Source organism: Cryptotermes secundus, unplaced genomic scaffold, assembly GCF_002891405.2.
Source record: "Cryptotermes secundus unplaced genomic scaffold, Csec_1.0 scaffold1073, whole genome shotgun sequence".
Lineage (NCBI taxonomy): Eukaryota > Metazoa > Arthropoda > Insecta > Blattodea > Kalotermitidae > Cryptotermes > Cryptotermes secundus.
In genome coordinates this window covers 140096-152511 of record NW_019723317.1, presented here as the reverse complement: position 1 = coordinate 152511, position 12416 = coordinate 140096, and the positions used below count along the sequence as shown (strand labels likewise).

The window sequence follows — 12416 nt, the reverse complement described above, 5'->3', positions numbered from 1 at the left end:
TAACTAACTAACTACATGTGTGTCAAATTCCATAACTGTAGAGCCTATGATTGCTTACGAGAATGCTCCTACATTTCACAATATTAACATTGCGAAGTTTGAGCCTGCACGGCTCGTTGTATAACAGGAAGATTACGTAGCAGTGGCCATTGCTGACTGAAAGCCACAGCAGATGCTACAAAAAGCATGTAGGATATAGACTTCCAGCTTCCCGTGAATCTAAGCATTTGAAAGTCTATAGAAAAAGGCAGAGCAGTTGCTTCTAAATTAGAGTGGTTTAGCATGTATAGAACCCTCCAGTATTTAGCCACTTGCCTCTGCTTTTCAGCCGTCCCTTACCTAATGAATGGATTGCCCCTTTATACATAAAATGCACGCGGTGGGGCAGACCAGAATTCTACCAGCTTGTGGTCAAGAACATTCAAACAAAATTAAAATCATGTAGAGTTACGTACCAAATTAACATTCCTTAATGCTCATACGAAAGGATATGTTGCTCCTGCGGCAATGTAACAAGTCACAAAGGCGCATAGAGTGCGTGGAGGTAAACCTGCAAGTATTTTAGACATTCCCATCTAGCTTTACACTCCGGCTGATGTACCCTCAAGGGGGGTAAGCCCTTCGGTAGCCGTGGATAGGTAACCTGGTGGGATCCACATCCAAGTTATGAGCCTATTACCAATGCTGTTTCAACTGCATAGATTTAATGGCGTTGAATATGATGAGAGGTTAATCATAAAGGAAAGGAACTGTGTTGTGGCCTATTCGAAATTCTACGCGAAAGGTCTATAATGAAAATGATTAAGAAATTATTGCAACTCGTTCTAAATCATCTTTCATACAAAAACGAGAGAGACTTAAAGAACTGTGCATCATAAGTGAGATTTGAAGTTATCTCGGCACTGATTCTCAAGATAAAAGCCAAAACTTCGGACGAAAATGTTACTCTCATCTTCAGGGTATTCATAAAAGCATAAAATCTATTTTTTTTTTTCCTGGCCGTCTACACAACAATAGAAAGTAAATCAATCGTTTACGTTGATTTTATTTCATAACTGCTACATGTTTTCGGTCCACATTTGGGACCATCTTCAGGCAGTTTCATTAAATGCGTCTCATGTTATTGAAATATTCCAATATGTGTCCACATTAGTGTTAATCATTATGAACAATGTAATACATGTAACTCTTACGAAGGTATAAGAATGTTTTTAATTTTAAATTTTTTTTTTAATTTTCGCGTCGTTATGATGTAAAATTCTGTTATTTTGTCGCGTATTTTAAGTGGTGTTTTATCATCCGGGGTTCGGTGTTTTATTGTGTTTTTGGAGATGTTCACATATAATGTAATTACTAGATGTTATGTGTTTTTTTTTTTTGACAATGGGAAATTTCACTGCATTTTCAGCACTCAGAAACCGTTTCTCTTTAAGCGGAATTCCTTCTTATTCTTCTCATTTTCACGCAGTTAATAAACGCTACTGTTTATGAGAGAAACACTCGCACGGATACAAAGAAAATGTGTGACGGCCGCATATGTGTATTCTGCAGTACGAGGAAGAAACTAATTGCCATATAGACAAACTGGATAGGCCTACGATACATCAAAGAACTAAAAATCATTTCATCGTAGTAGAGGATTACATACACACATATGCAGTCAATTAATTAATTAAAAAATAGTATGGCAATCCATGACGAACCTGCATTTAATGCTAATGGCGAAGGATTGATTGACTGATTGATTGATTTCCGTGCACATGAAGGGAACAGCGCTTCTTTAATCACAGCGCACTTCGCGATATAATCATTTAATGACTGAGTGACTGAACTTTACGAACTGAAAATTGTACACTCCGAGAGAAGAGGAATATCAACAGAACGAAATCACGTGACTGAAACATCTCTGAGGTTATGTCAACATCATATGATGACGTCGCCCGCGAAAGTCACAATACGGGAGACAGCGTCAAACACACAAGAATTTTCTTCCGCAAGTTTTCCTCCTCAAAGGCGCTTCAGACAGGCAACAGACGCCTAAGAAAAGTTTTATCTTCTGGGGTATAACGCCATGTAGTCCGTTTGGACTCAAGTGACGTTTCGGAGGGACATTTGGTCTCCATCTTCAGCTCTTATTTCCATCTCCTTTCACGCTGGTTTCCTGCTTGGCTTATTTTTCGGCCTTGAAGACGGAGGCGGCATGTTCCTCCGAAATTCGTGTTGACTTTCAATGGACGACACAGCGATATATCCTAGAAGTTAACATGTTTAATAACCTCCGCTGTGAGAACCTCAGATCCTAAACAGACGTCGAGTATCTATACAGATATATATGAGGGCTTAAGCTGCAATAAAAGAAGGAACACAGACAGGAAGAAGGAAAGAAGAGAAAAGACAAATAAAGAGGAAAAACGGAAAGTAAGAAAGAAAATAAGGTAAGAAACAAAATGCATATAGAACAGAGACAGAAAGACGAGAGGAACAAACGATAAAGGAAGAAGCAAAGAAAAGGAAACTTAAAAGCTTGTCTTAGGTCTCTACAGTTACACTGTAGTTTAGGCCTACATTGCCAAAATATGTGAAGATGGAGACAGCACGTTCCATCGAAACACCGGTAACAACTATCAACTGGACTGCATGACGTCATATCCCAGAAGAAAACGCAATTCGAGACTCAGTTTCTTCTGCAAGTTAGGAACTGAATTTGTGGCTATCATTCAGACAAACATATTCTTTAAGTGGCTGACTTCTTCAGGTTAGCTTAAGCTGTAACTCGGTAGATGACCGGTTCGAATATTAGTTGTGACATCGACTATCCTGGGGTTTCTCGTGGTGCTTCCTAATCCTAACCAGGAAAAGTGCAGGAAGAGAACCTCAAATTAACCCTTCCATGCACATCGCCACCAATTTATTATTCGCTTATCATCCTATATTCCGATGCCACGTATTTCCAGTTACTAAGTACAAGATAAATAAAACAAATAAACTTATGGTCCCGGAGCGATGCGAAGTTCCGTCAGCATCTTGTGTACTGGGACACGAATATAAAGCGAAACGTCGAGGCGTTGACGGACGCTTGTACGGCTGCGGTCTCTTCTCGGGCCTGTACGGCTTCTATCCACCCAGAGGTTGTATCAATTTAGGTCTCCACACAATCGATTAAACGTCCGATACAATTTCGCGACCTCTGTCGAGTTAATTCAACCTGTGAGCGTGATTCTGCGGAACCAGAATTCTTCATGGCCATATTCACAAAGTCCGCCAGTGGACCCTATCCGAAGCCAGTCTGATAGGCCTAAACCTGCAACTGATGCCTGAGCTGGAAGGGATCAGTCGGTATAGAGATGCGCTGGCCGACCGACAAATCAAGATCAGATCCTCGATACATGCCCAAGGGCACACCTGGGTAAAAATAAAGTTATCCAATTTGCTTAAATAATTTAACACTACGCCAAGAAGGTGCATGGGGGAGTGTATCTATAGTTCCACGTTTTCTTGACCTCGACAGTAATTGGAGGTGAGCGATCAGCTTCACAGCCCGGTCACTTTATTCCCGGGGAAAAATTCCCCCCCGGTACCCATTGGATAGGAGGCAGGGTGTACCGCAGAACCGGTCTGGACGACGTGGAGTAGTGAAAATTTTCGCCCATACAGGAATTCGAACATGGTGCTTCAGCCCGTAGCCCGTCGCTATACCGACTACGCTACGCCGACTGATACACGGGAATATTATATTGGGGGTTAAATTTGGGGGCGTGAAACCGCAGTGCCGAGATTAAGATGCGTGGAGCTACACTTCGACTCCCCCTTACGTATTCATGGCAAGGTGCTTAACTAACAGAAGCACCTTTACCTTTCACCTTCACCTTTACTATACCCAACTTACAGAATACTGCAGAATCTTGGGGAAATGAATATTATTAAGATGGCACAGAAATCCCGTGCTTTTGAGGATCCCGGATATTCATCACAGTGTTCACAAAATAAGGGCATGTCAGTCTAGACAGATTCAGTTTCATTCAGTTCACAACTTCACAGCTTATATTTCAAAGATCTCATTTAATATTATTTTTTCCATAGGCACCTCCGTTTCCCAAATGTACACTGACACATTTCCCGACCAATATCTGTGTGCATTTTTTGTTTCCGCCATTTTCGCTTATCTCACAATTCTACGTATGATTAGTCTAAAAGTATCTGGTGGTGAGTACACACGCTGTTGCTCTTGAACATGTGGGCCCAAGTTGTTTTAATTTCTCTGTAAACTGAAACACTTTAAAAATATGGAGCTCACAGGATTCATTATAAACATTAGCCCCAACAGAGGGAGAGTGATTCCAGGAAATTTATTTTTAAATTGTGACAATTCTCTCTTAACACTTTAAAGCACAGTGGTTACTATTATATATCCCCTGCTTTAACGTTACAGTAAACCCTCGTTATAATGGATTTCGTATATAACGGACAAAATCTGGCTGTGTCCAATTGTGAATGTTTAGAGATCTTGAGACACTGAGAAGGTTTTATAATTAGACAGCAATTTGAATTAAAAAAGAACCCCAATACAAAAAACTTTATATAATTACATTATGTGTTCACATTTTTGTTCCAGTGTACTGACTATGTATCCTGTGGTGTATTTCTGTGAATAACCCTTCACTCAGTTATAGGTGACATCGGCGATAACGCCCCCCCCCCCATAATCCGTTATAATGTATTTTTACTGTACAAATGCTCTTAATTTTACTTACAAAGTCCCGACCATATTTGTGTTTTGCATAAAAGCTCACAAAAAACACCTCTTCCATGATCTTTGTAAAGGCGCGTCCACGTTACTCGTGCTCGTGCTCGTGCTCGTGCTCGTGCTCGTGCTCGTGTGACTCGCTATGCTCGCGAGTAATGTGGACGATATGACAAGTCACGAGACAAGCAAATTTTAAAATTTTAATTTAAAAGCTATAGCCAATAAATTAAAATACGACTACAGCCTATACACACTACGAGTAAATATACGGATCCTCACGCGCCGAAGCCTGGCGAACAACTGAAGTAGTGTGGACGAAGATTTACGAGCACAAGTAAAAGCCAGACGAGTCTCCCGACGAGCACGAGCACGAGTGATGTGGACGCGTCTTAATAAAGACGGACGAGAACCTATGTTTTCAACACGGTTTCTCCCATACGCCTTCATGGCGTAGTGCTTAATTAGTTAAGCACAGGAACAACTTTACCTGTACCTTTTTTTCTAACAGACACACCGCGTTTTCTGTGAGTTAGGTACTGACATTTTAAAATATCATTTAAATGTGCTTAGGCTGCAAAGAATTAAGGTGTTGTAGCGCGTAGGGATATTACATGCTGCAACGTCAATATCGGAGTAGACTTCCCACAATGCAGTCCTACCTTAGATCTGATTTGGCTGTCACACTGTATTTCAACACCGTCAACCCTTTCGTCTTTGTAATGGAGACGCGATCATTTTCTTGAAGGAAACCCGACCCCAGATACCGTACTTCTTACGTTATTTTGATTATCATTGCAGTTGAATGACTGATTCATATCCCGGGGATCGCGGGTTCGATGCACGACCACCTAGACATTTATACAGACTGAAGTTTCCTGTATTGACCTACCCCCACGACACTCCTTGGGTAGTTCCTTAAAACACACCCCAACCTGATAACCTATAACATATGAGTAACATACTGCAGAAATTTAAGCGGTATGCGGTATTCAAACACCGGCACCCCAAAGTTTAAACTGTAACGGACAACAACTTCTTCCTTTCACGTGCGTCCGAAATGGCAGTCATCCATACTTTCGATGTTATGTAACCTAAACAGTAGAGAAGGTGTATATAACAAGAGAAAGCAGAGGACATTTATCTTTAGGTCTAACAGTATTTTTATTATTATTAGAGGCGGTGGGTTTCCCCATGCACTTAGACCAGTTATTGGTTCATTGTGCGTCCCCCTTTAATTTCTACTGTCCCCATACCCTACCGGGACTGGTGCGTGCTATCAGCCCCCTTCAGCCAACGAGGTGGGCCGTCGGTACCTGATATTTCCCCCTTCTACCAGAGACATTGGAAACTACTTGGGCGGGAAATTGTTGCCTAATTTTGCTCAGAGGTCTCCTAGAGACATGAGGATCTTTTACGTACAGTAAATCTACGACATGGGACCCACGGCTTAAAGTCCCTCCCGGAGGACTTGTTCCCTGAATTTTTCCGCCCTTAAAAATTCCACGACCTCCGCTGGGTTTGAACCCGCGTACCTTGAGTCATGAGGTGGGAATGTTACCCCTAGATTACGGAGGCCGCTTAGGTCTAGCAGTAAGTCGTTAGCAAAATTTATTTGCCCTAAAATCAGTTATCTTCCTCCTCTTTCCCATGTTAGACCACTTTCCCTATTACGAAAAAAAATAAATAAAAAGCTTATGAGATCACATTGCTATCTGGGTGTCTGTTTATCCCCCTTGTGGTTGACAGGCAACGGATCGGTAAAAACGTTTCAGCGACAGCGAATACACACGCAACAAATTGTTGGAAGCGTCGTCTACTAAGCGGTTCGTGTCCTATGAAGAGAATGTGAACGATCAGTTCTTAACAGAACCTCTTGTCTCTCCTTCCTTGTTTGTTTCACTTGTTCTCCTCTGTTACATTTGTATTCTTCTGTCCTCTCTTTCTTTCTTCACGACTTGTGTCCTTAGCCCGTACCACTTCTTCACTGCGTTCAGGTTGTGCATGTAGCAGCCATCAGCAGACACTTGTCAGGGAGGGACATTACATGGGTTTCTTTTGGACAACGGCCGGAAAAATATCCTTGACCACGGCTCACACCATGATATATATTACTTGGTATCTTGTCTGACATGTAATGGAAGTTGTGTGGGCCGCCGCGTGTCACATGACCATCCTTGTTCCTAGCCTATGTTTACTTCCGGTCCCACATAACCTAAACAGACTATAAAAATCGCACCCTCCCTCTCTCCCTTTATGGCACTTGTCGTGGGGAAGTATGCGCGAAAGAAAGTATTGGATGTGTAGTCGAACAGTGAATCTACCCCCTTCTCCAAAATCACACATTCACACATAACATAAAAAACGCTGTGGCATTCAAGAACAACTCCGTGGCTTTAGTCCGCAAGCGAAATATACCGACCGAGCGACCGCCGCTTGTCGGCGAAGTTAGTGCCAACTTTAGCGGATAGAGGGTGTCACTTGGTCAGCGAAACGGATCCCCACTGCCATTAATCTCGATTTTATAGACCGGAGCCGCTACTTTTCCATTCAAATAGCTACTTAATTATCCTCACGAGGCTGAGCGGACCCCGTCCCAGACCCACTACTTCTCAGAAGATCTGGTAGCGCCGGGAATCGAACCCGGAACATCTGGCTCTGTAGCCAGAAACTCTGACCACAAGACCACAGAGGCGGTCAGTCAAGAAAAACATCACACTCTTATTAATGACTAAAGAACAGAACTTTCTTATGCGGTTCTTACGTGTGATGATCTGGCAACACGCAGCAGCCAGACTTGATTACTCTCCACTGCTGCCTTGATGATTCACCTTTTGCTCTCTTCAATTTCAGGAGGGTCCACAACAACAAACGACGAAACAAGCCCACCTGCTTCGCCACGAGGAGACTCCGCTATCGTCACATCCAACATGGCGGATAATAGACGTAGTCCGTCTTCCCCTGAGGACAACCACTTCGATGGCACAACAGCGGCTACCAGAGAGGATCGCTGTTCTAGTACTCCTCGGAGCAGTCCGGGGCTCTTACCCACATCCTCCCATGCCCCCACAACGGGACACCTCACAACGAATCATCACCACCATCACCATCACCTCAGTAATATCTTGGGCGGCCACTCACATCATCATCCTGCTTTCTTAACAAGTGACTCGTACCTAGGCAGCTCCGGGATACACCTCGCAGGGAGACCCAAATCGCCGCAGCCCTTCAGCGTGCACCAGCACACGAGAGAACACAAGGACATGGAGAATATGGAGATCGAGGAGGACGCAGATGAGGACGACGACTACGATAGTAAAGACGTGAAAAAGGAAAACGGCTCGGGTTCTAGCAATAGTAACAATAGCAGTGCAAACAACAATAATAACAATAACAAGAGAAAGAAGAAAACGCGCACTGTTTTCTCAAGAAGTCAAGTTTTCCAGTTAGAATCGACATTCGATATGAAACGATATTTATCGAGTTCTGAACGTGCAGGTTTAGCTGCGTCCCTACATCTAACAGAGACTCAGGTAAAGATCTGGTTCCAGAACCGTCGCAACAAATGGAAAAGGCAACTGGCTGCCGAGTTGGAGGCGGCCAACATGGCGCACGCCGCCCAGAAGCTGGTTCGAGTTCCCATACTGTACCACGAGGCGGCAGCAGCAGCAGCTGCTGCACTGGGGGCTAGTGCTGGCAGTGGTGGCAACCACCACCACGGCGTCCCACTGCATCACCACCATCATCTGGACGGAGGCAGCGCTAGTGTTGCCACGTCTTCAGCTACTACTATGTCATATCCGCCGCCTCTGTATTACCATCACCATTCCGTGGCTGCAGCAGCAGCTGCGCACAGTTTACCTCCTAGTCCTGTAGCGACCAGAGCGCCATTATCTAGTCTGGTGTAGGAAACAAGAACTACATTTATCAATACAGGATATCCGGATGAAAGGTGTCCAAAATAATTATATCTCAGAAAGCTTTTATTATACATATTTTTTTGGATTACACCATTACAAAGGGAAACTAATAAAGTTTTTTCTGAGTATATAACTTTCTCAGTAAATTTCAACGTGGGCTCCCTTGGTGGCACGACAAATATTCGGATGGTCCAGTATGTTTGGTGTTACCATAGCCACAGCGTCCCTTATGCGGGCTTTCAGGTGTTGCAGGTCGTTGAAAACGATGGTAGACAAAGTTCTTCACATAACCCCACAAGAAAAAAATTCACTGGGGTTAAATCTGGCAACCTAGGAGGCCAAGCGACTGATCCACTTCTGCCGATCTATCTCCCAGCCATCACTCTCGCCAGGTGATTCCTAACATGGTGGCAGAAATGTGGCGGCGCATGCGCGTAAGCCGAGCATGGAAAAGAAAAAACTTACGGGGTTACCCTTTCCGATGACATAAGCCGGATACGTGTATGACAATTAGTTTCCGAGATATACATTTTTTATTTTGGATACCTTTCATCCGGACACCCGATGTATAGTATAGAGCCTGTCACAACGTTCCAGTGTTTTGAGAGCAGGCCCCATGGCTCTCAATAACGTAGGTACACTATGAAGTCTTCTCTGTGGCGTTAATACGGAATGTGGAGACAATCTCCATAGTCATCACAAGGAACTCGCTTAATGAGAGACACAAGATGGAGACAAGTTTCAAACGTACATTCAGACACTTATCAAACTCAAACTAAACAACATTTAGCTAGATGAACTGCAAGACGGGTGACCGTTTTCCTTTAATTTCCTTGCGTCTTGGCTAAGCAACAGTTACCTGGATCAATTATGGGACCTGTCACCACTTAAATCAACCCTTGGTTCGTGGCCAATGAAGATAGGACACCGTTTGGTCTACATGTGTGTCCGTCATAAAATTTGGTCCACTCTTAACATCGGTCAGTGCAGATGGAGGCAAAGGTAAACTCCGAAACTTTGTTAATTTTCATTCCCTATTGCCACGCATGAACATTCACAGCACTTACTGAGAATTACAGACTCTGATTAAGAAATTTTATTTTTATCAAGACCCTACTCATACTGTGTTAAATCCTCTTTGATACAACTATAAAAATCCTTCTTATTCAAAAATTCTACGTATTCGATTTCTTTCATTCTGGTTCGGCACACTAACAATATCATGAAAATTAAACAGTTGCGTCTAGTGTGACTGGTCTAGTGTTCAGCCCCCGTCAAGAGAAGTAATAAGAAAGACGACACGAACCTACTTGGTTTATAAATTCCAATAAAATCTTAACAAACCAATTACAAATATTTTAATGTATTGGAACAGCCACTGCAAACATTTTAGATTTTATACCCAACTGTATATTATAAATATTATATGCATATATTTTAACGTTCAGAACATATATTGTAATAGTAACTTCCAACTGTATTGATGTAAAGTTGTCCCTCTGATAATGGTCTCTGAAGACCGAAACATGTAAGAGCATAAATAATTGAAATAAGAAAAATCTTCGCCAGTCACACTAGACGGAACTGTTTAACTTTCATGAAATTCTATGTAGTTCTCCTAAACCAAGTACTTTTATGAGACGTTAACCATTGACCTTGGTATGGAAATGTTGAAATCATCAGTTATTTAAATAACCACTCTTTAACGTTACAGAATGACAATTTTCGGAAATAGTCATAATTATTTATTTTCAGTGCCAAAATCTACTTAACGAACACGAAAAAAACGTATAAACCGCCAAAGCCGTTTAAATTGACTCCCCAAATATCCTCACGCTAATTCTATAGTAATCATCACCTATTCACCTGAACATAAAATCATGAAGAAAACGAAGGTTTATCACCTTGGCTACAAAATATAAGTGAAAAAGCAACTGTCCAGAAGTGGACTCGCTTTATGTTATATTTCGGAATATATTATAATTTACTCTCTTGCAATAGTTTCTTCATAATTTTATACTATTTCTTATCCATAATAATTTAGAACGTCAGTTTGGTAAACACTGGTATAACTTTTTTTTTGCTTTTCTGAAAGTCTGAAAAATAGGGATGATAGAAACTTTTCAACAATTTCATACTGAACCTGAACATACCTGAACATACCTGAACATTGAGATCTTAAATGAGGTCATCTGCTAAGATCTGAACAGTGTCACACGTAGACATACAAAATGTTATGTTTCCTGCCACCTCTCAACAGTTAAAGGCAAATTATTTGTGAGTTTCCAACAATATAAATCATAAGTTATCAATACCATTGGAACATACCAACGGAAGAACGTTACTGCAAACAAAATCCAACATGGAAAGAGTTTTAACAATTAAAAACGTTTAACAAAATAGGTACATTATTTAGAAACGTGGTGACACGTCCTATCTAATGCATCCTTGACTCTTTCTTCATGTTTCTCATAAAAGCACTCGAATGTTTTTCGTTAAATCCTCTAATATGGAGTGTCCAAATCATTTATTTACGAATTCACCGGCGAAGCGGCAAAGAAAATATCGGCTATCGCGCTGGTAGTCGCCAACGGAGAAAACGTAACTTTACCGCACGCACGTCACGAGGCTTCGTCAACCTTCAAACTACAATGGATGTTCTAATGTGGTGAACCAAAGCAATTGTGAGTTACCTAATGACATTGTAGACATAACTCTAATTCCTGATGTGCAATTTATTTCGTGCCTGCGGATAGATTATTGTGTAATAACTCTGAAAAATACTGACGCCATCAGAACTGCACTGCGGGAGAAACTGTCTTGAAACTAAATATATTTAGAACACCTGGATGTGCTTAAGCAGGAAATTCCAATAAGAATATCTGCATTTAAAATTATATTTTCCCAACAAAATTTCAATTGGGCGTGCCCTTTCTCTTTCTTCCTACATGGCAACCCATAGAAAACAAACTATGCCTACAGAGTATTATGAAGGTTGTGAAAAATATTTAATTTTTGTCAGTGGAGTATTTTCTTTCTACCCCTGATCAACCCCTTTAATTTCCATATTCCGCCATTCACTATTCGCAGTAGCACTATTCAACTTCAACGAAGCCGTCAGCCTCCGAAACGTCATATATATTTTGACACATAAAATGGACGGCATGTAAAGAAAATACCTCCATACTAGTGTGAAAGTTATTTTATGCATCACATTTTGCATGCACGAAACAATTATAATTTAAAAACTGACATCATATTGTTGAGAAATTGTAACACGTGATCCGTTAACGAAATATCTCGTTAGCAGCACTGACCCTGTCAAACTCAGCTGTGGCAATACCGTACACCCCGCCATCTCTCCACAGTTAAAGGAAAGTAGGTGCTTGTGGCTTTCAACAGTAGTGTCCTACGCTGCAGCGGCCATGACATATTATACTTGCAGAAGATTTCTATTAGTAAACATCACGATGCGAAATGTTAATTCGTTGTGTGTGCAAGCTAAAACAACGACTTTGGTTCACTTGTAGGAGAAATTTGCCAACCGGGTTACGTTTTTCACCTCTAGAATTAACAACTTCAAAATAATTAATTGCTCCGATAAAAGTATAAATTCCATAGTTTTATATCTTTAGTAATTAAATAGAATTTTCTTTTGTGAACAAAATATTTTAAAGGATATTGTGTAACACGGTTGCCAGATTTATAATATCTCAGTCTCATATGTATCATCCAATTTTGCTATATGAATATTA

At 41.4% G+C, this 12416-nt stretch overlaps 1 protein-coding gene across 1 annotated transcript in view; it reads left to right on the top strand.

Annotated features, from left to right (window-relative positions):
- Nucleotides 1–8716, top strand: part of LOC111861853 (homeobox protein HMX3) — a 35134-nt gene extending 26418 nt beyond the window's left edge. Inside the window, exon 3 of the mRNA XM_023846774.2 lies at nt 7595–8716. Within this exon, the coding sequence (XP_023702542.1) occupies nt 7595–8649 (1055 nt within the window). The 3' untranslated portion in view covers nt 8650–8716. The remainder of the gene's footprint in view (nt 1–7594) is intronic.
- Nucleotides 8717–12416: the final 3700 nt, after the last annotated feature.